This window comes from Mesoplodon densirostris, chromosome 9 (assembly GCF_025265405.1).
Source record: "Mesoplodon densirostris isolate mMesDen1 chromosome 9, mMesDen1 primary haplotype, whole genome shotgun sequence".
Taxonomy (NCBI): Eukaryota; Metazoa; Chordata; class Mammalia; order Artiodactyla; family Ziphiidae; genus Mesoplodon; species Mesoplodon densirostris.
The window spans coordinates 69,342,457-69,367,841 of NC_082669.1; the positions used below are offsets into that span (position 1 = coordinate 69,342,457).

A 25,385-nucleotide genomic window follows, 5' to 3' on the forward strand; every position below is an offset into this window, starting at 1 on the left:
GTACCTATCCTCAAACTGCCCTGGATAAGACTTGTTAAATCTATTAGTATTTCCATTATTCACTTTAAATTGACATAAAATGAGATTCAATTTTTTTTAATTGAACTAGTACAATCAGTAAGGAAATAAAAAATCCTGGTGACAACTGACCCCATGTATTTTAGTACTCTGTGCTGACCAGAGTACTAAACCCAGAAAGATAGAATGAAATTTTTTTTAATAGCAGGATTAAAATAATAAATAAATAAATAAATAAAATAGGACTAGAAGGATCATTTTACAGGTCTCCCTGTAAATTTACTTTCAAGGATATTCTGCATCAGGCCTTAAAACACTTCCAAACTCCTATACATAATATTTAAATAAGGGAAAAAACATAGTACGAAGCAAAAGAGAAACTCTGGGTAAGCAAGTAATTTAAAGGTTGAATACACAGATATACAGCCGCACCAATATGTCTCCGTGTTATCAAAATTTAAGAGTAAAGAACAGAGAGACTGTAGGCCAGAGAGGCGAAGGAAAGGAAGCGAAAGAACTGGATACTCCGAAAGTGAAGAAAAAAAAAAAAAAGGAAAGCTGAGGGAAGAGATGGGAAGGGGCGGAGATTTTAAGGGGGAAGAAACAAGGACAGAGGAGGAGGAAGCGGGATGAGATCGCACCTAGAGGGTGTGAGCGGGGGACAGGTGTGCCAGGTGACCCCACCAGGCTCCGCCCTATCCCGGCACCGCGCCCCCTCTCCAGGCCCCGCCAGGCCCCGCCAGGCCCCGCCTCATCAGGTGCCTCCCGATCCTGCCCAGTCCCGCCTTACCGGCGGCTGCCGCCGCGTCAGGTGACAGCCCGGAAGCAGCGGAAGCGGATGAGGGAAGCTCGGCCGCGGCCCGTGGGGGCGGTGCAGAGCTGCAGGAGCCTCGGCCTCCTCCCCGTTCCCTGCGCGGCTCTCATGCGGCGCCGTCGCTGACACCTGAAATCCACTGCTCGCCGTCCTCCTGGGGATCACGGGGTTGCTCGGCTTGCCGCCCTCGGCGGTTGCAGTCATCGTCGTGCGGGCCTGCGGCGGTCACCCATGGAGAAGAACGGGCGGGGCGGCGATAGCGCCCCCCGGGGGCCCGTACTGCACATCGCGGTGGTCGGCTTTCATCACAAGAAGGGCTGCCAGGTGAGGTAGGGGCCCGTGCCCGCCCCCGGCCGTTCGGGCGTTCGCGCGCCGCCGGCACCCAAGCTGCTCCGTTCTGCTTAGACCTCCCTCTAGTGCCCTCGGCTTCGCCCCTGAACTTGATTCCTCTCTCCAGCTCCTCGCACTCACCCCACCTGAAGCCCACCCCCCACGCTCCCTTTTTTCTCCTGCCCCTGAAAATTGTATCTTGAGCAGCGGAGGAGCTATGTGTCGGTATGCTGGGGTTGGTAGGTATTTAGGTTCTTTGGTGGGGTGGGAGGAAGGAATCGAAGGTCGGCCCACTCTCTTCCCCATCCAGCTCTGCCTCCGCTGACTTTATGGGTGTCCACATATAATGGGATCCTCCAGAAAAATTCAGCACTTGGGCTGCGTTTTCGAGGTAATGAGCTCTGGGACTCCACACGAGTGAAGCACACGCGGCGCCGTGGGGAAATCAACTTCCTTTGTTTATCTGTGGAAGCCCTAGAACCCCTGTTAGGCTGGTGTACTGACTCCACCCCCCCCTTCCCATTCGGCCTTGGTTTTGCTGTTTAGTTTTGTCCAGATACTGCCTTTTGGTGAGAGATCGACCTCTCCAGCTGAATTGCAGTGAGAGGAAGTGTATTTACCGAGCTAAGAAACGTGCAAATGTAAAGTCATTTTTAAGCTTCTTCACTGAAATGGTGAACGGGAACAATAGAACATTTGCAGTCTATGTATGGAAGGCAAGGGAACAAAGATAGAAACAGGATTATTTAATGAGAGCAAACGCTGGAAGACAGTGATGTCATAATGTGCTAGTGAACGGTAAATTGAAATTCTTAAAGTATTAAAAATACTGATTGCTACCACTAGGTAATGTAACATTTTGTTTCTTGCATTTCACAGAAAATGTAACATTTTGAAGACTTTTATTGGCAAAATTTAAGTTCGTTAGAGGATGATAACAGAAAACTGAGGGAGTGAAAAAGTAGTTGTGTTTGTACGTGTTTTAAAGACTGTTTAACTTTAAAATATATCGTATTCCTTGTCCCTCAGGTAAAAATGGCATAGAAAGATACCAAGGAGGAAGTGGCATTATTCAGTATGGTATTTAAAAAAATTCAAAGCAGCAGCAGTAGAATGTAAGTTTTTAAAATGTGGCCCTCACAGCAGAAACTAACACACTGTAAAGTAATTATACTCCAATAAAAATTAATTTAAAAAATAAATTTTAAAAACTGTGGCCCTATATTTAGAGGTATGAAAATAGATATTTGAGATAATTGTATCATGGCATGTAAACACAGTGTTCATCATCGTTAGATTTTTTTTTTTTTTTTTTTTTGCGGTACGCGGGCCTCTCACTGCTGTGGCCTCTCCCGTTGCGGAGCACAGGCTCTGGACACGCAGGCCCAGCGGCCATGGCTCACGGGCCCAGCCACTCCGCGGCATGTGGGATTCTCCCGGACCTGGGCACGAACCCGTGTCCCCTGCACCGGCAGGCGGACTCTCAACCACTGCGCCACCAGGGAAGCCCATCATTAGATTTTTAATACTTTAAAACTTCACATCTTTGATGTTGTCTTTTATAACTTACCTTGAATATGGGCGAAGTAACTGAAACTTGGAGGAAGTAAAACGATCTTACTGAAGTCACGCTGGAGTCAGAATCGCCTGGGCACCATGTGTGTTCATTCGGCTGAGCCCCGTGGCATTTAGGAGTCTTTTACAGTAAAGTAAGAACTGGGGCCCATTTCACAACCAAACTGAATGGAACTTTTAATGACAAAACAGAAGGAAATATTGGTAGGAAATAGAATAAAATCTTTTAATCGTTGCTGTCATCTAAAGTCAAGATTAATTATTATGTGTTCTACGTGTTTTATTGGTAAAAGTAGTATAATTTATGTTTCCAGAAAGGAAAAATGATTTATCTTATGGAAAAAAAAATGTAATGCTGCTTAGGGATTAAAGAGTACTGAACAACAGATTGTAAGGTGAAGCAGAACTCTGGGGTGAAATTGCACCCTGGGTATACCCTTTCTCTGGATTTGTCTGGCTTTTGGTTTCAGCATTGAGATTGATTTTTTTTTTTTTTTTTGACCGCGCTGCATGGCTTGCAGGATCTTAGTTCCCCAACCAGGGTTTGAACCCAGGCCCTGGCAGTGAAAGTCCTAACCACTGGACCACCAGGGAATTCCCGGTGACTAGTTTTGTAAAATGGACATTGTGCTGGGTGGGAGTCAGAAGACCTGGATGATGTCCTGGCTTCACAGCTCTATGACCTCCATCAAGTCCAAATTGCTTAATTTTTTCTGTACCTCATTTTCCTCTACCAGATTTCGTCATGAGAATTTTAGACCTGGTAGGGATCCTTAGAGGTCGTCTACTCTACCTCCCTTAAATTTACAGATGAGTAAACTGAAACCCAGAAAGGTTAAGTGACTTAAACATACTTACATAGCTAGTGGTAAAAGCAGATTTTATTCAGAAAAGCAATTGCAACATTGAAAAAGAGACCTCAGTGTACAGCTGGACTTGATTCCGAAAATAACAAGGAAAAGTGAGAATTTATAGCCAGGAAGCAGAGTGGGGGCCAGTGGATGGAAAATTAGTACCTCAGGGGTAACAGGGGTTTCTAGCTAAACCGGCCTAACAGGATTCTTGCTAAAGTTGGACAATGCGGAGATGAGCCCAGAAGCCCAGAAGTCAAGGCCTAATTGAGAAGAGAGGTCAGAGGAGCCTGACTAAAGTTTGGTTAAGGAGAGCCTCTTTGTCAGCACTAACATTAAAGCCCAGATGTCCCTAGTCTTTATAACTGCATCTCTTTTAGTAGCACTTTAGGTTGTAGGCTTTTAGTAGAGTGGAAAAAATACATGCCTTTTATATATATATTTGTAATCCACAAGGTGCTTCAGGGAGACTAAGGCAATTATTTTTGAATACATACACTTGTTGAGTGCCTGCTCACCTGGGTTGTTGATAGAATTGAAGAGAATGCGAAGGGTTCTGCCACAATGCAATGAAAGATGATTTGGCTGTGCCTGGTCTTAGTTATGGCGCACGGGATCTTCGTTGCCGTGTGTGAGATCTAGTTCCCTGACCAGGGATCGAACCCGGGCCCCCTTGCATTGGGAGCGTGGAGTCCTAACCACTGGACCAGGGAAGTCACAGGGTTATTTTCTTATTGCTGGCTGAAAGCAGCTTTTGAAAATTATACTTACCTCACTTTTGGTTGCCCTACTCTTTCTCCCTTTTTTGTCTTAGTTTTTATAAAATATCAAAGTGTACTAAAAATTCCAGTATATGTCATATTAGTTCTTAAAGGATGTTCTTCACTTCTGCAAATGATTTTGGATGACCTACAACTCTTTTTTTAAAAAATTTTTATTGGAGTATCGTTGATTTATAGTGTTGTGTTAGTTTCAGGTGTACAGCAAAGTGAATCAATTACACATTTACGTATATCCACTCTTTTTTAGATTCCTTTCCCATATAGGCCATTAGAGTATTGAGTACAGTTCCCCATGCTATACAGTAGGTCCTCTATTTTTTATATAGTATTGTGTATATGTCAATCCCAGTCTCCCAATCTATCCACCCCCACCCCCCCACTGCCCCATGCTTTCCCCCCTGGTAACTAAGTTTGTTTTCTACATCTGTGACTCTATTTCTGTTTTGTAAATAAGTTCATTTGTACCATTTTTTTTAGATTCCACATATAAGCGATATCATACGGTATTTGACTTACTTCACTCAGTATGACAATCTCTAGGTCCACCCATGTTGCAGCAAGTGGGATTATTTCGTTCTTTTTTATGGCTGAGTAATATACCGTTGTATATATGTGCCACATCTTCTTTATCCATTCCTCTGTTGATAGACATTTAGGTTGCTTCCATGTCCTGGCTATTGTACATAGTGCTGCAATGGATATTGTGGTGCATGTATCCAACTCTGCTTTCTTAACCCTTCAAAATGCAAATATATTTGATGTTCTGTAAAGTACATGCATTAAGTCTTAGGCAGAAGGACTGTTCTAGAGACTGCCATTCTTTGTTAATCAGTAGTGTATCAGGTGTTTCAGACTTTCTAATTATGTAAGATTTCCCTCAGGATGCATTAATCAGCTACCTTCTCCACCGTTAAGATTTTACTTCCAGGTGTAAAGGATTAAAAGTACATGGCTCATTGAGTTGTAACTGACTTCGGATTGTTTCAGGTGGTTTGAGGGTGCTTTGTTAGACTGCTTTTCCAAGTACTCAAAATGCAGCAGGTCATGTTGATCACCAGTTCATTCCACACGCTGAGATTATTCATAGAGAAAATTCCCATACTTGGTTGTAATTTGTAATATTTAGATTCAAGTGAGCCGAAGTAAAACCTTTGCTTAAAAAAGTAATTTCTGGGATTTCCCTGCTGGCGCAGTGGTTAAGAATCCGCCTGCCAGTGCAGGGGACACGGGTTTGAGCCCTGGTCGAGGAAGATCCCACATGCCACGGAGCAACTAAACCTGTGTGCCACAACTACTGAGCCAGCACCCTAGAGCCCGGGGGCCACAACTGCTCAGCCCACATGCCACAACTACTGAACCCCATGCTCCTAGAGCCCACAACAAGAGAGGCCACCGCAATGAGAAGTCCGCACACTGCAACGAAGAGTAACCCCCGCTCGCCACAACTAGAGAAAGCCCGCATGCAGCAACAAAGACCCAACGCAGCCAAAAATAAAAAGATAAATAAATTAATTAATTTTTTAAAAAAGCCAATATATTTCTTTAAAAAAAAAAGTAACTCCTTTCAGCAGTGTGCTGGGTTGAACATGATTATTTAGGGGAATGTACTAAATCTTTGTAGACTCTTCTGTTATAAAGGTGCTCTACAGTGCTGTGATAAAGAGGTCGGTTTACATGGGCAAGATGAAAGCCATTTATGTTGAAGATCCTCAAACTAGGCATGTAGATGTTGATTCCTTCACTTTGTTTCCTATTTTTTCTACCTTTGAGGCCTTCAGATGTATTTTAAATGAAAAATGCCTTCTTTTAAATTAAAATGAACATCTGTTTATCATTTGATTATTTTTTCATTTTTATTTGGGTAATTCATGAGAATGAATTCTTCTATAGATACCATGTTAATTTCTAGTGGTCATTATTCTAGTTTATTGATCTACTTAACATTTAGAACGTTTTAAGTGAGGTATAGTACTACCATGACAATTCAAACGGTTTTGAAATATTTATCCATTCCAACTCTTTCCCTGAAATTTTTTAAAATTTAGCACTTAGCAAAGAATTCTTCTTCCTTCTTATTCACCTGCAATTGGACTCATTGACATGAGGTAATTTATGGACATCTTCTATATAGTAGTTTGCTTGTTACAGATTGTGTGTCCCAGAGTTTTGCTTGTTCCTTATTTGCTTTGTGGACGTAAATATATAAACTGTATTTGTCACATTTGCATGTTTGGCAAAATAGTATAATCAATGTATATCAAACTTTTTGGTTCTTTCATAGATAGAGTGGAACTTTTTAAAACACTCAAATTAATAGAGAATAGTTATTTTCCAAAGTGATGTCATTAAAAGTTAGTTATTACTTGAATTTTGACCACTATTCTGATAGAGTTCATGGTTTTGTAAACATAACTAGCAATTTTAATTCTTGGATAAACTGGTTTTACCAGACTGTACTTCTTTAAAAAGTAGAATTATTAAAGCACTAGAACTCATGTTTACATGAGTAGTTACAACAATGAATAAAGCAACTAGAAGCAGTGAAGAGAACAGTATATTTTCCTTTTGGTCTGAGTGGGCTGATGATGGGGAAATCTCCATGAGTAGCAGGATGTAGCATTGTAAATTCAGGAATGGGTTGAGGAGATTTGAGGGGAAGGTTGGTTTATGTTAGGGTGATAGTGTCAAGCCTGACCCATTCAGGTTTTGGTGACAGAAGGCTGGCTGACAGATAGAAAGTTTATGCACCTGCTATTGATGGAATCTTGTGGTGACAATGATGAAATATTAGGGAGGTATTGTTTGTGATTCTTGTTGGAATAAGTAGGTCTTTGGAACAGAAAAAACAAATTTTTGGAGAACTAGAGGTTAGGGAAGAATAAAAGTCTGAGTGGGCTGATTATGGGAAAATCTAAGGATTTTTTTTTTTAAGCTATGCAGAAAAACTCCTGAAAGAAGATTGCATTTTCTGGCCCTCCATAGCACCTTTATATTTGGGTGGAGGTTTTTTGCTGATTTTAGCCATGCTTTTTCTATGCTGAAATGATGAAAATCTCTGACTTTTCAGGGCTGCAACATTAACACTTAATAGCAGTGGAATAGTTTTCTTTTAGGCCTTGACATCACAGCTAAACAGGGTGGGAGGTCAACCTGTGTAATGGAAATTTAGAAATATCAGGAAGCTTCTTTTGTCCTCTTATAATTCTCCCCAGGTAGCTAGAAAGTGCCTAACAGTACATAAATTTCTTTTTTTTTGAATTTTATTTCTTTATACAGCAGGCATAAATTTCTTTCTTTGCCTGAAGTCTTTTTTTTTTTTTTTTTTTTGAGGTACGCGGGCTTCTCACTGTTGTGGCTTCTCCCGTTGCGGAGCACAGGCTCCGGACGCGCAGGCTCAGCAGCCATGGCTCACGGGCCCAGCCGCTCCGCGGCATGTGGGATCTTCCCGGACCGGGGCACGAACCTATGTCCCCTGCATCAGCAGGCGGACTCTCAACCACTGCGCCACCAGGGAAGCCCTAAGTAGCTCTCTTTTTATGTCAGCCAACACTCATATGGCAAAATCTATTTTGATCTCAATTAGTAGTAATAATTTACATACTTAACTACAAAAGAAGATAAGAGGAGGGAAAAAGAAGACAATGGCTGATTGCTAACAGGGGAAAGCTGAATAAAGATGCTCTAATCACAAGGAATAAAAGGCAGTTTTTCTTAATGCTAAATGAACTATGTAAGAAATGGTGACATATATATATATTTTTTTAAATTTTTGGCTGCTTTGGGTCTTCGTTGCTGTGCGCGGGCTTCCTCTAGTTGTGGCGAGCAGGGGCTACTCTTTGTTGTGGTGCGCAGGCTTCTCGGTGTGGTGGCTTCTCGTTGCAGAGCACAGGCTGTAGGTGCGTGGACTTAAGTAGTTGTGGCTCTCGGGCTTACTTGCTCTGCAGCATGTGGGATCTTCCCGGACTGGGGCAAGAACCCATGTCCCCTGCATCGGCAGGCAGACTCTCAACTGCTGCGCCACCAGGGAAGCCCTGCCTTAAGTCTTTGATCCCCAGTAAAATACATATCATGGGTAGCCTTCTCCTTGTTATCAGTGTGGTGCAGATCCTTTGCTGAGCACAGATTTTGCTAGACAAGGGGAGACTGCAGAGGGGCCCTGGTCTATCATGGATGGGCACTATAAGAGGAAGATGAAGGCCTACTTACCTAATAATTTTGAGAAAGACTGGTCCTATTATATTCTTTGGTTACAGTGCCATCAGAGGGAATTCCCTGGCAGTCCAGTGGTTAGGACTCCCCCCTTCCACTGCAAGGGGCACTATGGTGAACTAAGATCCTGCATGCCATGCAGCGCGGCCAAAAGAAAAAGATGCCACCAGATTAAAAACTGTTTCTCCCTAGGATATTTTTAGAAGATGTTATTTAAATTGATATTTTTGACAATTTTTAAAATCGTATTTCAGCTGTTTTAAAAAATGACTTCAAAAAAATAAACGTATTTATTTATTTTTGGCTGCGTTGGGTCTTCATTGCTGTGCATGGGCTTTCTCTAGTTGCAGCGAACAGGGCTACTCTTCATTGCAGTGCACGGGCTTCTCATTGTGGTGGCTTCTCTTGTGGAGCATGGGCTCTAGGTGTGCGGGCTCCAGTAGTTGTGGCACGCGGGCTCAGTAGTTGTGGCTTGCTGGCTTATTTGCTCCGCGGCATGTGGGATCTTCCTGGAGCAGGGCTCGAACCTGTGTCCCCTGCATTGGCAGGCGGATTCTTAACCACTGCACCACCACCAGGGAAGTCCCAAAAAATGACATTTCTTTTCAGAAGTAATATGTACTCACTGTGGTAGAAAAGTGAGAAAATATAGAGAGGGGGAAAAAAAAGAAAACTAGCACTTAAAGTCCTATATCCTAGAGAAACCTGCCTTGAATATTCCTGGAGGAATATTTTTTTTTTTTTTTTTTTTTTTTTTTTTTTTTTGCAGTATGCGGGCCTCTCACTGTTGTGGCCTCCCCCGTTGCGGAGCACAGGCTCCGGACGCGCAGGCTCCGGACACGCAGGCTCAGCGGCCATGGCTCACGGGCCCAGCCGCTCCGCGGCATATGGGATCCTCCCAGACCGGGGCACGAACCCGTATCCCCTGCATCGGCAGGCGGACTCTCAACCACTTGCGCCACCAGGGAGGCCCTGAGGAATATTTTTTATGAATATTTATAGCTTTTTCCAAAAATGTAACATACTATAAACAAATTTTAGGACCTGCCTTTTTTTATGTAATATTTTACCATTAATATCTTCCATTTTGATAAGTATTGAATTATAGCATTTTAAAAATAGCTAAATAGTCTTTTGTAGAAATCTTTATTTAACTGGTCTCCTTTTTAGACACTTAGGTGGCATTCCAATTTTTTGCTATTTTGAATAGTGCAGCAAAGAACATCCTTGTGACTTTGCACCATTTTTCTAAGTGTGGAGACTAAGTCATCTTTTCTTTTCGTTCTTTTTTTTTAAAATGGGGATCTTGTTGAAATAGATTTTGTAGCAGCATATACTGAACACAGTTTAAGTTAGCCTGGATGATTCTGCCTTCATAACAAATGTCACTCGTTGTACTATGGCATTATCGGTTTATTTTAACATAGAGTGATTTGCACATGCCTCTGACTCAGCTGGGCTTTTGATAGCCAGTCAGAGAGAGGGAGATGATGGAGCAGTTACTTCTCAGTGTTGACCAGAAACATAATGTTGTAGTTTTCAGCTTCCCCTCCCTGCTTTCTCATATGTTGCTTCTTTTCTTCAGTGGACTGGGAGGGCACATCTACTAAATGTGTATGAAATAAAATGACTCAGTCATGGGTTTTGAAAGAAGACCTAAAGACTTGTCCTTAGTATATTTTCTAGGGCTGCATGACAGCTGGTTAGGCTGATAGATGCTTTTCTTACTTGTTCCTAGTTGGCAGTGTTCTAGGTAATTAAATTGTCAGAAGTCTGACTTCAGAATAAACTATGTTTGGGTGTCCAGTTAGATTTGAAATATGGCCCTCTGCACTTGTGTTTTCTTCATCCAACTCATCACAGGGTATGCTAGCTATTTATTAATATATGAGGAAATCACTGCAGGGTTGTTAATGAAACCTGTTCCTGCCCCCATGGTTTTCACAGGTGATATTAGTAATTTGTTAGATTCTATTTTGTGGGTGTGGTGCATGCCCAGAAATTGGAATCTTTTTTGCCATATAAAAGTTCAATATTGAAATATTAAAAATAAATTGATGTGTGGCATTTCCCTGGTGACGCAGTGGTTAAGAATCCATCTGCCAACACAGGGGACACAGGTTCGAGCCCTGGTCCGGGAAGATCCCACATGCTGCAGAGCGACTAAGCCCGCGAGCCACAACTACTGAAGCCCACTCGCCTAGAGCCCGTGCTCCACAGCAAGAGAAACCACCACAATGAGAAGACCGCACACCGCAACGAAGAGTAGCCCCCGCTCACCACAACTAGAGAAAGCCTGCGTGCAGCAACGAAGACCCAATGCAGCCAAAAATAAATACATTAAAAATAAATTGATGTGTAAAAGATTGCTAGGGTAGAGTTCATTAAGACAAATTGATTGTTTTGGGCTGTGCCGGGTCTTAGTTGCATCATGCGTGTGGGATCTAGTTCCCTGTCCAGGGATTGAACCCAGGCCCCCTGTATTGGGAACCCACTGGACCACCAGGGAAGTCCCTAAAACAAACTGATTTAAATCATTTGTTAGGAAGTTTCTAATTTTTTTTTCCTGCAAGAAAATAATTTTTGTAGCTTTGATAATCATCTTTATATATTCTCGATAGCGTAGGGATAAATAATGTTCTATTTATATCATCTCATCCAGAAGACCAGTCTTCATCATTCCACCCTATGTTTTTTATAAATCCTCTTCCTAGCTCTCCTGTGTTAGAGGAACTTTACATACAGTATTCCTAATATCCCTTTGTAATTTCAGCTCTGCCAGCTTTGTAAGAGACTAATGAGGAAGAGTGCCATTTCTTTTCTAGTATTGAATCATCAAGAAATTTGTGAGGGAAAATATAACTCAGAGAAGATGTGTCTTCTACGTCCAAAGTTTCATTTAAATTGAAAAACATCATCGGGCTTCCCTGGTGGCGCAGTGGTTGAGAGTCCGCCTGCCGATGCAGGGGACACGGGTTCGTGCCCCGATCCCGGAAGGTCCCACATGCCGCGGAGCGGCTGGGCCCGCGAGCCATGGCCGCGGAGCCTGTGTGTCCGGAGCCTGTGCTCCGCAACGGGAGAGGCCACAGCAGTGAGAGGCCCGCGTACAGCCAAAAAAAAAAAAATAATAAAATAAAAATAAATTGAAAAACATCATGACAGAGCCTTGGTGCCTAAAATGTTTTGACTGTTAAGAAAACAAGTACCCTGTGCTTCTGATAAAGGAGGTAAAATCCCTGAGGTACTTAGGAAGGGAGCGGAGAGGTGGAGCAGTGGCTTCAGAATTTCAGGAAGCCCTCTCCTTCCCTTAGTAAGCCCTGTTGTAGCCATATCTGTGGGGTCCAAGGATGTGTTTAATTTGTGTGCTGTTTAGCATTGTGGCTTTTATGGTTCTCTAGACAGTGGAGTGGATTGTTAGACAGTGAACAAAGGATATTTTTGAAGTACTCAAAGTCCACACCAGGACACTATGTTAATTATTTTGTTTTTGTAGTTTTTCATTGTTGTTTTTTCAGTCTTTTGCTTCTGAAGACAAAGTAGATGGAATCTGATTAGAGCACCCCAGTTTGACTTGTGAACTATGGAAAGGGGTTGTAATTTTTACCATTCCTGGAGGATAAACATACGTCACAGGACTTGCCTGGTGGCGCAGTGGTTGGGAGTCCACCTGCCAATGCAGGGGACATGGGTTCAAGCCCTGGTCCAGGAAGATCCCACATGCCTCAGAGCAACTAAGCCCGAGAGCCACAACTACTGAAGTCCACGCACCTAGAGCCCATGCTCTGCAACAAGAGAAGCCACCACACTGAGAAGCCTGCGCACCACAACAAAGAGTAGCCCCTGCTCGCCACAACTAGAGGAAGCCCGCGCACAACAACAAAGACCCAAAGCAGCCAAATATTAAAAAATATATATGTCACCATTTCTTCTTCTTCTTTTTTTTTTTTTTTTTTTGCAGTACGTGGGCCTCTCACTGTTGTGGCCTCTCCCGTTGCGGAGCACAGGCTCCGGACGCGCAGGTTCAGCGGCCATGGCTCACGGGCCCAGCCGCTCCGCGGCACGTGGGATCTTCCCAGACTGGGGCACGAGCTAAGATCCCAGGTGCCTCGCGGCCAAAAGACCAAAACATAAAACAGATGCAATATTATATCAAATTCAATAAAGACTTTAAAAATTGTCCACGTCAAAAAAAAAATTTTTTTTAAGCAGTCATTTAGGGACTTCCCTGGTGGCACAGTGGTTAAGAATTCACCTGCTAGTGCAGGGGACACAGGTTCGATTCCTGGTCTGGGAAGATCCCACATGCTGCGGAGCAACTAAGCCACCACACCTACTGAAGCCCGCGCACAGCAAGGAAGAGTAGCCTCCGCTCACCACAGCTAGAGAAAACCCGCTCACAGCAACGAAGACCCAGCACAGCCAAAAGTAAATTAATTAATTAATTAATTTTAAAAAGCAATCATTTAAAAACAAATGCCAATTTACTTAAAAGTAAATGATAATATTTTCAACTTATTGTCAAATGGTTTAGAAAGTATTTGTATACACGTGCAACACAAATAAAGCACATATGGCCAAAAATTTAGCAGTTTGTGAATATAGATGAAAGTTACAAGATTTTTGAATTCTTTCAAATTTTCTGTAAGTTAGAAATTTTAAAAAAAGATGGAAAAAAATTAACAGGAATATTCCTTTAGCTCCAATCCCCAACTCTTTTCACCTCTCCAGAGATAAAACCTCTATTAAAGGTTTTTTCAAGCATGTTTTTTAATCCATTTACAAAGATGTATAATTGTTTGCATAAATGGAATCACAGTATAAGTAGGATTATACTATATTTACTGATACCCTGCTTGCTTTTTAAATTTAACAGTATGTATTAATTTTCTATTGCTTCTGTTACCACAAACAACACACTTAAAACAACACAAATTTATTAGCGTTCTGGAAGTCAGAAATGGGTTTCACTAGGCTAAAATCAAGGTGTTGGCAGCTCTGCGTTTCTTCAGGATGCTCTAAGGGAGAATCAGTTTTCTTGCATTTTCCAGCTTCTAGAGGTCGCCTGCATTCCTTAGCTCATGGTCCCTTCCTCCATCTTCAAAGCATCTTGAAGCATAGCATCTTCAAATATCTCTGACTCTGTCTCTTCTGCCCTCTCTTATAAGGACCCTTGTGATTACATTGGGAACGCCTGGATAATCCCCATCTGGAGATAATCTTATGTGCACTGTCCTTTTACATTGTAAGGTAACATTGACAGATTCTAGGGATTAGGAGATGGACATGTCTGGAGGGCTCTTATTTTACCTACTATATACTATACCGTACCTATCTTGCTTTATCAATATATTATAAATCTACGATTCCTTTTTACAGCTGGATAGAACTGATGTAAAATTTATTTGACCAATCTTCTGACGAATATTTAGGTTTCCGATTTTTATGCTTCAATAAGTCATGTTTCTGTGAGTATTTTTGGACTTATCTGTGTGAATATCTGTGTATTCGTGGGATAAATTCCTAAAACTGAAATTGCTGAGTCAATGTATTGTTGATTTGATAATACTGCCAAATAGTCATCCAAACTGCTGTACCAATTTACAGTCCCACAGCCAAGCCCCATACTCTTGTCAACACAAAATATGAATAATCTTTTTCATGTTTCTCAATATATGAGTAAAAACTTTATTATTTCAAATTACATTTCCATGTTTAAATTAGAGATTGAGGGACTTCCCTGGTGGTCCAGTGGGTAAGACTCCGTGCTCCCAGTGCAGGGGGCCTGGGTTTGAGCCCTGATTGGGGAACTAGATCCCACACGCATGCCGCAACTAAGAGTTCACATGCTGCAACTAAGGAGTCTGCATGCCCCAACCAAGATCCCACCTGCTGCAACTAAGACCTGGCGCAGCCAAAATAAATAAATAAATAAAATAAATAATAAATAAGAGGTTGAGCGTTGTCATACTACTTTATTTTGGAATTTTCTAGATTAAACTTGTCAAATGAATACAAAAAAAGAAACCACACACAATGTGAGAGTTGTGAGTTAAGTTTTATTTGGGGCAAAATGAGGACTATAGCCCAGGAGACAGCCTCTCAGAAACCTCTGAGGAGCTGCTCTGAAGAAGTAGCAGTAGAGGTTAGTATACCTGTGATTTTTTTTTTTAATGGAGATTTTGTTTGTTTGTTTATTTATTTATGGCTGCACTGGGTTTTCGTTGTGGTGTGCGGGCTCTTCGATGCAGCGTGTGGGCTCAGTAGTTGTGGCACTTGGGTTTAGTTGCCCCTCGACATGTCGGATCTTAGTTCCCTTACCAGGGATCAAACCTGCATCGCCTGCATTGGAAGGCAGATTCTTTTTTTTTTTTTTTTTAAGGAAATATCCTAAATCTATTATTATTATTATTTTATTTATTTATTTATTTTACTTTTGGCTGCGTTGGGTCCTCGTTGCTGCCCACGGGCTTTCTCTAGTTGCGGTGAGTGGGCTTCTCATTGCGGTGGCCTCTCTCCCTGCAGAGTCCACGGGGTCTAGGTGCACAGGCCTCAGCAGTTGTGGCACACGGGCTCCAGAGCGCAGGCTCAGTAGTTGTGGCGCCGGGCTTAGTTGCTCTGCGGCATGTGGGATCCTCCTGGACCAGGGCTCGAACCCGTGTCCCCTGCATTGGCAGGCAGATTCCTAACCACTGCACCACCAGGGAAGCCCTGATGGCAGATTCTTAACCGCTGTACCACCATGGAAGTCCCAGTATACGTGTGAGTTGGTGAAGGGGGATGTGTGCAATCAAGCACACATTTTGGCAGAGGGTTGCTGCTGGTCACAAGGAGCAGATGTCTCTGTTAATGATTTTAGTGCTTTTCTAGATATGAGAAGATACAAGAAATTGGGCTCAAATCTTCTGAAAAGATCTAACTATCTGAAGGCCTGTTCTGCCAGTTTTTCCCAGATCACAGAGTGCCTCATGCCTGATCTCCACCCTGAACTCCTTTCAGGGTGTGTTGAAGGTCAGTGACTGCAGTGGCTAGTGACCTAATCCTTGTAGAGGCAGATTGCAAGTGATAATTTTTAGTTGGCAAACTTTTTGGATCCTAAAGAGCAACATACTTCATGATGCATTTGTGAGAATTTGAGTCCATGATGTTTATATTTATTTAAAAGCATGTTTATTCCATACTAAATGCTTTTAAAATAAATACTATACATAAAAATTAGTGGTTTTCCAAAAGAAATTATTTTGTGATAATTACCAAGACTTCTTATGTGTTATATATTGGACTTTAGTGTTTACATAAAATACAATAATTTATTTCTTGTTTCTTTTTTTTTTTCCCCCCTGTTTAAAGTAAGAATTCTGAGTTGGGAATTTTTTTTAGCTCTGTAACTACCAGCTTCATAGCATCGGCTTTGAATTTATGTCTTTCCCTCTATGGCACACCTTGCCTTCCCTTACACTTTTAAGATTTGCCAATATAAAACTGGTATGATAGAGAAGATACAGAGAAATGTGAAATGTAGCTTGAGATTATTTATGCCCAGCCTTCAGTTAATTGATGTTAAGTAACTGATCCTTTCAAACTGAAATGTTGATTGCTTTTGGAGGTGGGCACAGGGAAATTTAAACATTTTCAATATAGAACTAGATCACCTGTTAAAAATAATCATTATTAAATCCCTTTTATAATCGGCTCTCATGTGACTAGTGTGGCACCTTGATTACCTTGAGATGTGGGGAAATGAGCCATCATGTCTTTCCACATTAAAGACGGAATCTAAAAGTGATTCTTATCCCTATGTTGTTCCATCTTCAGTGTATTTATTACTAATGCAATGCAAATTCCTGCTTAAATATACTTTGAAAGAAAATTAAACATTAGACACTTAGAACTTACATCAGTATGATAACTCAAGTCCTCAGCATTTAATTCTGCCTTCCTCTCCAAAAGTCTCATTGAAATAACAAACAAACAAAAAAAACCCATAAGCAAGGGGAAAATGTTAGTAAACCTAGGGAATGCCAGAAACTGGGGGCTTATACTAGAAACTTTGTTATTTCTACAAGACAAACAGTATTAGAGAGACTTCATTGATCAGTTCTCAGTCTTGGGGAAAAAATAACCTGAAGTGGTGGTTAATGCCCATTCACCTCCCTAACAACCCATCGAAACCATAGACTCAAAGCTTCAAGTATTGGGAGCAAGGGAGCCAATTGATGGGAAGCAAATCTAGAACTTGGCTCAACTTCTTAGGCTTCTTTGTTGGATCTCTCCTCCTCAGTTCAGGAGGATATTGGTTTTTCTCAGGGCTCCATGTCTTCAGTTACCGTCTATTTGATAACAGCTCCCAAATGTACATCTCCAATCCAGTCTCCACCACCACTACCCCCTACCCTTGTGCACATCAAAGTTAAACTCCTTTAAATAAAAAAGAGGAAAAAGGCTTACAAATTTTTTTCCTCATTTTTTCTTTCTTTTTTTTAGGGTTTTTTTCTTAAACTTTATCTATTTATTTATTTATGGCTGCGTTGGGTCTTCATTGCTGCTCACGCACTTTCTCTAGTTGCAGCGAGCAGGGGCTACTCTTCGTTGTGGTGCACGGGCTTCTCATTGCGGTGGCTCCTCTTGTTGCGGAGCACGGGCTCTAGGCGCGTGGGCTTCAGTAGTTGCAGCACGCGGGCTCAGTAGTTGTGGCACCTGGGCTTAGTTGCTCCGTGGCTTTCCTCCCTTTTTCTTTTTCCTCTTATATACCATAGGTTTGCTGAAAATGGCATCAAGAAGTGTGGCTTATCCTTAGTTCTGTCACTCAGAATTTGAAAGCATTTTTGTCTGCCAGGATATAATGCTCCTTTTGATAATCAACCTGTTGGCTAACATTCCTTACCATTTTAGGTTGAATTCTCTTACCCGCCCCTGATTCCAGGAGATGGACATGACAGTCACACTCTACCTGAAGAATGGAAATATTTGCCCTTCCTTGCCTTACCAGATGGCGCACACAACTACCAAGAAGGTATGTAAACAGTGGAGCAATCAGTAGGTGGCTTTTTAAAAAATCTGCCACGAGTCTGAGTACTTTGGTAATGAAAGACCTTTGGCCTATTGTGACTATTCATAAAATATTTAAATGCTTCTTTGGAGATGACTAGTTAGTCATATACTAGAGGATCTGCAGAGAAGTGCCAGGCTTATATTGGTAATGGTTGGTGAACACTGGCCACTCCTTTGCCAAGAGCTCTGGCCAAAGTAAGTGATTAGCCATATTAGGACATCTGCTCCTGGTAGCACCTTCTGCATTTAAACTTCAGACTCCTCTCAGAGACAAACTAAGGAGCTTTACCTGCACCAGCTGCAGATTGATTGGAGCTCTAGCTTCGTCCTCCAGTGCCCACCTGAAAACAGCTGTGATTGTTTCTCCACCTCTGGAGCACTGCCATCACAGTGTTCTGCTTAAAAGTTTGCTTGCATGCGTGGGGAGCATGTTAACACCCTCAAGGAAAGCAATGCTGTGAAGTTAGTACTGAGTCTTCTATCACCGTATAGATGAGTGCTTTGAATGGCTTAATGAAGAAATATACTATACTTTATCATGGTATTAGAGGCTCTACCAAGACACAAGATTAAACTTGGTTTGGCTACTTGTTTTTCTAATATTTACTAATTTTTGTATGAAATGAAGCAAATATTACTCTGCAGTTTAACATAAAATTAATTTTTAAACTTATTTATTTATTTATTTTTGGCTGCATTGGGTCCTCGTTGTTGTGCACAGGCTTTCTCTAGTTGCGGAGAGAGGGGGCTACTCTTCATTGCGGTGTGTGGGCTTCTCATTGCCCTGGCTTCTCATTGCAGAGCATGGGCTCTAGGTGCGCGGGCTTCAGTAGTTGTGGCTTACGGGCTCTAGGGTGCAGGCTCAGTAGTCGTAGCGCATGGCTTCAGTTGCCCTACGGCATGTGGGATTTTCCCAGACAAGGGCTCAAACACGTGTCCCCTGCATTGGCAGGTGGATTCTTAACCACTGTACCACCAGGGAAGTCCCTAACATAAAATTAAAATGCTGTACTTTTAACCTCACAAGTCTTCTTTTTTTAACCTTTTTATCATGAAAGCTTTTAAACATACAGAAAAGTTGGAAGAATGGTAAATATTCCACAAACTTTCTTTATATATGTGTACAGTTTTGCCTATACTATTTGAAAGTCAGTTGCAAACATCATGACACTTTAAGTACTTCAGCCTGCATCTTGTAAAAATAAGATCATTCCCCGGGATGACTTTCAGTTCTTTTACCACAGCTAAGATATTTAACAGTAATTCCATAATACCATCTCATATCTAATCTATGTTCAAATTTCCCCAATTGTCCCAAGAATTTCTTGGATCTATTCAAAATTTATGTGTTCCCTTTGGTTTGTATGATTCTTTTCTTTAAAAATAAATTTATTTATTTGTTTGTTTCTGGCTGCGTTGGGTCTTCGTTGCTGTGTGCGGGCTTTCTCTAGTTGCGGCGAGCGGGGTCTACTCTTCATTGCGGTGCGCGGGCTTCTCATTGCGGTGGCTTCTGTTGCAGAGCACAGGCTCTAGGCGCGCGGGCTTCAGTAGTTGTGGCACGTGGGCTCAGTAGTTATGGCTCGCGGGCTCTAGAGTGCAGGCTCAGTAGTTGTGGCGCACGGGCTTAGTTGCTCCACAGCATGTGGGATCTTCCTGGACCAGGGCTCGAACCCGTGTCCCCTGCATTGGCAGGCGGATTCTTAACCACTGCACCACCAAGGAAGTCCCTAAGGATAAACTTTTTTTTTTTTTTTCTTGTTTTTGGCCATGCGGCTTATGGGATCTTAGTTCCCCAACCAGGAGTAGAACCCAGGGCCTTAGCAGTGAGAGTGCAGAGTCTTAACCACTGGACCATCAGAGAATTCCCTGTATGATTCTTTACTTTCTTTTTATCTGGAATAATCCTGTATAATATAGTATTTTCTGAGAAAAGTGATTGTAGTCTCAATTCGACCTGTTACGCTTCAGCCTCTTGGGCTTTTTGTGATGAGTGCACACTGGAAGGCAGTGAGAGGAATTCTAAGAAACCAGTGGTTGTGATGCTAGAAATAAGTCTGACATGGGTTCCTTGTTACTTCATCATTTTGTTTAAGTGACTGCATTATAATGTCAAAGTTCATTATTAATATGGGTAGTTCACTTTGGTATTTACCTTTTTCTGTATATCTCTTAGATACTGTGTTTTTTCACTTGCCACCCAGAAATGGAAACGGAGCCACTGTATATGGTATCTCTTGCTATCGACAAATTGAAGCCAAGGTACAGTTAAAATGAATAACACCAAAAAACACTAAAAAATTGTTTAATTGTTGGCCACTTAAGATGTAGAATTTAGGGAAATACATAATCTTTATGTTTCATGTGGTACCTGTGATATTGTTTTAAATTTTTATAAACTATGTAGCTGTTTTCTCTAGTACCAGTTTATTCACGTGAATGTTTTTCTAAGTTGACATTGGTGACTAATTATATTGTATAATTTTTTTTTATGTTGGGGGTAGGAGTTTATTAATTAATTAATTTATTTTTGCTGTGTTGGGTCTTCGTTTCTGTGCGAGGGCTTTCTCTAGTTGTGGCAAGCGGGGCCCGCTCTTCATCGCGGTGCGCGGGCCTCTCACTGTTGTGGCCTCTCTTGTTGCGGAGCACAGGCTCCAGACGCTCAGGCTCAGTAGTTGTGGCTCACGGGCCTAGCCGCTCCGCGGCATGTGGGATCCTCTCAGACCGGGGCTCGAACCCGTGTCCCCTGCATTGGCAGGCAGATTCTCAACCACTGCGCCACCAGGGAAGCCCAATATTGTATAATATTTTGTACATTGTTTTTAGATATTGATAACAAAATTATCCATTTGTCTTTAAAATACTGTATGTCAATTTCATGGTGTCCTTGAGTTTTCTATTTCTAGTGTTTGGTATGTAACTTTAAAAAATGGAATGGTAATAAGTGTTGTATTTTTTTTAAGGAACATTCTAGAAGTAATGGAAAGTACTTATAGTAGCTGCAAACTACTTGCAAGTTATCTTAATTATATATAACTAAGATTTTGATCATTCTTTTTTTTTTGATCATTCTTAAACTTACCTTCCTGCTTAATGCCTAACTTACTATAATATCTCTAATTAATAAATTTAAATAAACCAGGATGGGTAGCTTCCCCTTTCCTGGTTTGCTTCTATACAGCACTGTTCTTTTTGTGGTGGGGATACCCTTTCTGAGTAAAGATCTCTTTCCTCTTATGAAATGATTAATACTCTGAAGTAGTGAGCGCTTTTCAACCTCGGCTTCATGTTGGAATCACCTGGTGAGCTTTAGATACTTGGGATGACTAGGTCCCAACCCCAGAGATTCTCATTTAATGTTCTGGGCATCAGGAGTATTAAAAGTTCCCCAGGTGATTCTAATATGTAGGCAAGACTATGAACCACTGCTCTAAAACAATGGTTTTTAACAGAACTACATGGAGACTTTGCCAAGAGACTTGGCCAACATGCGGGATCTTAGTTCCCTGACCAGGGATCGAACCTGTGCCTCCTGCAGTGGAAGCACAGAGTCCCAATCACTGGACCGCCAGGGAAGCCCCAGAGACTTTTTTTTTTTTTTTTTTTTTTTTTGCGGTATGCGGGCCTCTCACTGCTGTGGCCTCTCTCGTTGCAGAGCACAGGCTCTGGACACACAGGCCCAGCGGCCATGGCTCACGGGCCCAGCCGCTCCGTGGCATGTGGGATCCTCCCGGACCGGGGCACGAACCCATGTCCCCTGCATCAGCAGGCGGACTCTCAACCACTGCACCACCAGGGAAGCCCGAGACTTTTTTTTTTAATTTAAGTATACTTGCCGGGCCTTTCCTTCTACAGACTGAAGTAGAATCTCTGGTAGTAGATCCTAGGCAATTGCAAAGTTTTAAAAGCTTCCTCAGGTGGGTAATTAACTTAGTAAGTCTTTAAAAATTTTCTTTCGACTTTCATAATGAACGTTTCAAACACGTAGATAAATTAAAAGAATTGCACAATAAACACCTGTATACCCACCATCTACATTCAACAGTTGTTAATGTTCTACCACATTTGCTCTGTGTGTGTGTGTGTGTTTCCCTGAAGCATTTAAAAGTAAACTGCACGAATAAATCCCAGCATACCCAAAGTAGTTAACTACCGTGAAATAACCCTCCATGCACAGGCCCTGGAACATAGGACACACCCAGTAAATGTTTGTGGTTCAAATGAATAACTGAGTTTAAAGATTAAAGAAACCTGCGAATAATTACGCATTTGATTTCTTCATGTACCTTACATCTTATTAGATGAGATGAATTGAGCTGCTGCCCTTTCTTGGAAATCTGTTCCTTTCACTACCTCTTATCCTCTGTAAATTATATAACCACTAGTAAAATTATTCCTCTGATGCTGTTGTCGTTAACAACAGTTCTCATGCTCTACATAGACAGCCTTTAAGTGGCATTTCATACTGCTTGTCTCCGTCACCTCCTGAGTCTCACCCACTCCAGAGTATATTGGGGTTGCCCATTTCTCCAGGTTGTTCTCACCTCATCTGATAACCAGACAGATAAACCAGACATCAGAGAGCCCTAGAGCCTAGGAGAAAGCCTTTCCTTTCCTTTTGAACAAAGCTGAGACCCGACGGATGAATCCAATCAAGGTAAAGAGGTAGAAACAGATTGAGGAAAGGCTCTACTCTTGATGTAATCTAATGATGAATCATCAGTCCTCAGGCAGTTGAAGACACTGAGACCCCATGGTCCTCAGGACAGATCCAAGGAGACGTCAGGCAGTACACTAGAGGGGTAAGAGTCGTTCTTACTGCCCTCACAGCCTTACCTGAGGTTGATCAAGTCCTGTTTCCTACTAGCAGAGAACTGCAGATATCTCATGTAATCATCTTCAGAATCACCGAGGCTTGAGTTATGGCTCAGGGCTGGGCTACAATACAATACAGGTGTGCCAGGATAGACTCCAGTAACGTAGAATAACCAGCTTAACAAAACTGCTGACAATTCTTCCATCTCTGGAGAAACAAGCTGTTAAACTGTCCCTTTCTCACCAGAAACATTAGTCTCCGAAAGGGGTGTCCATTTTAAAACCAGAACCAGGGATGACTGATTTGCATTACGGATGTGGCAATTTACACATAAAGTAATCTCCACCAGACTGTCAGTTCCTTGAGAGTAGAGATTGTCTCTCACTGTTATATTCCCGTTGCCTGCCAGATTCTGGCAGAGTGCTCTGGCTGACACTTATTCATTCAATAAATACCTTCTGAGATTCTCAATAAGTACTTTTAATTAAGTGTAAGATACTTTTTCTGATTGCTGTTTTATATTGAAAAATAATTACTTTTAAATATTTCCATGAAATATTTTTAATAATGACTATTTGTTTATAATAGGCGTTGAAAGTACGGCAAGCAGATATCACCAGAGAGACCGTTCAGAAAAGTGTCTGTGTTCTAAGCAAGCTGGTAAGAGACCAAATAACCTGTTAATGTTAAACTCTCATGGCAGCTTTTTTTTTTTTTTTTTTTTTTTTCTTTTTGCGGTACGCGGGCCTCTCACCGCTGTGGCCTCTCCCATTGCGGAGCACAGGCTCCGGACGCGCAGGCCCAGCGGCCATGGCTCACGGGCCCAGCCGCTCCGCGGCACATGGGATCCTCCCAGACCGGGGCACGAACCCGTATCCCCTGCATCGGCAGGCGGACTCTCAACCACTGCGCCACCAGGGAGGCCCGCATGGCAGCTTTTTATTTGATGATAAAGCATTATTAGAATGAGGAGAGATTTATGAAAACAGTGATATATTAAAATTAGTCAGAGGCTTATTGTTGATGCTCTTGCATCTCCTCTTTGCCTTTCAGCAGGTTCACTCTCATTTCCCCTCTGCCCAAAACTAGTTAAGAGGGAGGAAATCTAATAGATCAGTTTTGGGGAAGTAGGTTGATAGGTAAGCAAAATGAGGCATTGATATATTTAATTTATCCAGCTTTGTTTTGTTCTCGAGACTGTGGATAAGTAATATTTTACTAAAATTCAAAGTATCATAATTACTCAGATTTTATTGATGATACAAAAGGGCATGGCTCTTTGCAGTGAAAAATTGTATCCCTAGCTTGCTCTTTAAAAACTGAAAATGTTTGGGCCTCCTTGGTGGCGCAGTGGTTGAGAGTCCGCCTGCCGATGCAGGGGATACGGGTTCGTGCCCCGGTCTGGGAGGATCCCATATGCCGCGGAGCGGCTGGGCCCGTGAGCCATGGCCGCTGAGCCTGCGCTCCGCAACGGGAGAGGCCACAACAGTGAGAGGCCCGCATACCGCAAAAAGAAAAAAAAAAAAAAAAAACTGAAAATGTTTGAGGAAAGGAAATGACATAATGAATTGTTGTACTATAACAACACTTTAAAATTGTGTCTTCTCTGTACAGGTTGATCAGATGCAAGTTTATAATCATTTTAACTTTTTAGTTTTCAAAAGAAAATATATAGCATTTCTTATTTTTCATAACTGTCTCTATTAACTCATTTGTGATGTCCCATTTGTATTATTAATGGGTTAATAACACCATTACCAGTAACACCAGATGCCTAGTTCTACATGTAAAATATAGTCCCCCCAATTCTGTTTGTGGGAAAAAAATATCTAGATATCTATCATATTAATTATCTTAGATCTATGTGATTACTGAGTACAGATGTTTCTGCAGTTAACCTAATGCAAAACTGAGAATATTTCATTAGCCTAGTCACCAACGAAACTATGGTTTTATTTAATTATTTCTTCTGCAATTGTTCCAATTTCTTATATTCACAGACAATTTAAATGTAGCTTGCTTAGTACTAAGCTTTAAAAGAAAAAAACAAAGCCTGAGTGAGAATAATTTAGTACTATGGACCTTACTAATACGATTTTGAGGATCAGGGTATTTGTTCCAAGATAGTAATTTTTTGTTTGTTTGTTTTTTGGCTGCGTTGGGTCTTCGTTGCTGCATGTGGGCTTTCTCTAGTTTGCAGCGAGCGGGGCTGCTCTTCCTTGCGGTGCACGGGCTTCTCATTGCAGTGGCTTCTCTTGTTGCGGAGCACGGGCTCTAGGCGCGCGGGCTCAGTAGTTGTGTGCGTGGGCTTAGTTCCTCTGCGGCATATGGGCTTGAACCCATGTCCCCTGCGTAGCGGGCGGATTCTTAACCACTGCACCACCAGGGAAGTCCCAAGTAATTTTAAATATAGGGCAAGAATAGTCTCCTAGAAAAGGAATGGTTATAAAAGATTTCAATATCAGAAAATTGGTAAATTGCTAATCTGACTCCTGTACACAGTTTCTAGAAGGGTAGCCTGAAAAAATATACATCAGTGAATTATTGTTTTTTAATGCTGGACCAGATGACCAAAGTATAGGAGTGCTGGATATTGAATAAGCACAACATGTTTGTTGAAAGGCTTCCTGAATAATTCTTCAAAGAACAGTAATAATAATAATAAGTGCCATTTATCAAGTGCCTATATGTCAAGTATTCTATACCAGGCACTTTTTAGATATAGTTGTCATTTTAATCCTCATAAGAAGAGAGATCTAAGTATTTATTGTTCTCATTTCACAAATAAAGATATATCTCAGAGAAGAAATGTCTAACTCTCATGAACATGTAACTGCTATATGATAAAATTGGGGTGAAAAGCCAGTTTTATCAGACAGATAAAAAGGCAGGGGGCTGGTGAGAGCCAGCTCACACAAAAATGTTTGGTGGTTCTTAGTGCATTT

The 25,385-nt window shown here is 41.7% G+C and overlaps 1 protein-coding gene across 1 annotated transcript in view; it reads left to right on the top strand.

Moving 5' to 3' along the window:
* The first annotated feature begins 834 nt into the window (after positions 1 to 834).
* The window catches only part of AVL9 (AVL9 cell migration associated), a 70,585-nt gene continuing 46,034 nt past the window's right edge, over positions 835 to 25,385 (top strand). Inside the window, exons 1-4 of the mRNA XM_060108121.1 lie at positions 835 to 1,156; positions 17,469 to 17,589; positions 19,801 to 19,886; positions 23,029 to 23,100. Coding sequence (XP_059964104.1) covers positions 1,064 to 1,156; positions 17,469 to 17,589; positions 19,801 to 19,886; positions 23,029 to 23,100 — 372 coding nt within the window. The 5' untranslated portion in view covers positions 835 to 1,063. The remainder of the gene's footprint in view (positions 1,157 to 17,468; positions 17,590 to 19,800; positions 19,887 to 23,028; positions 23,101 to 25,385) is intronic.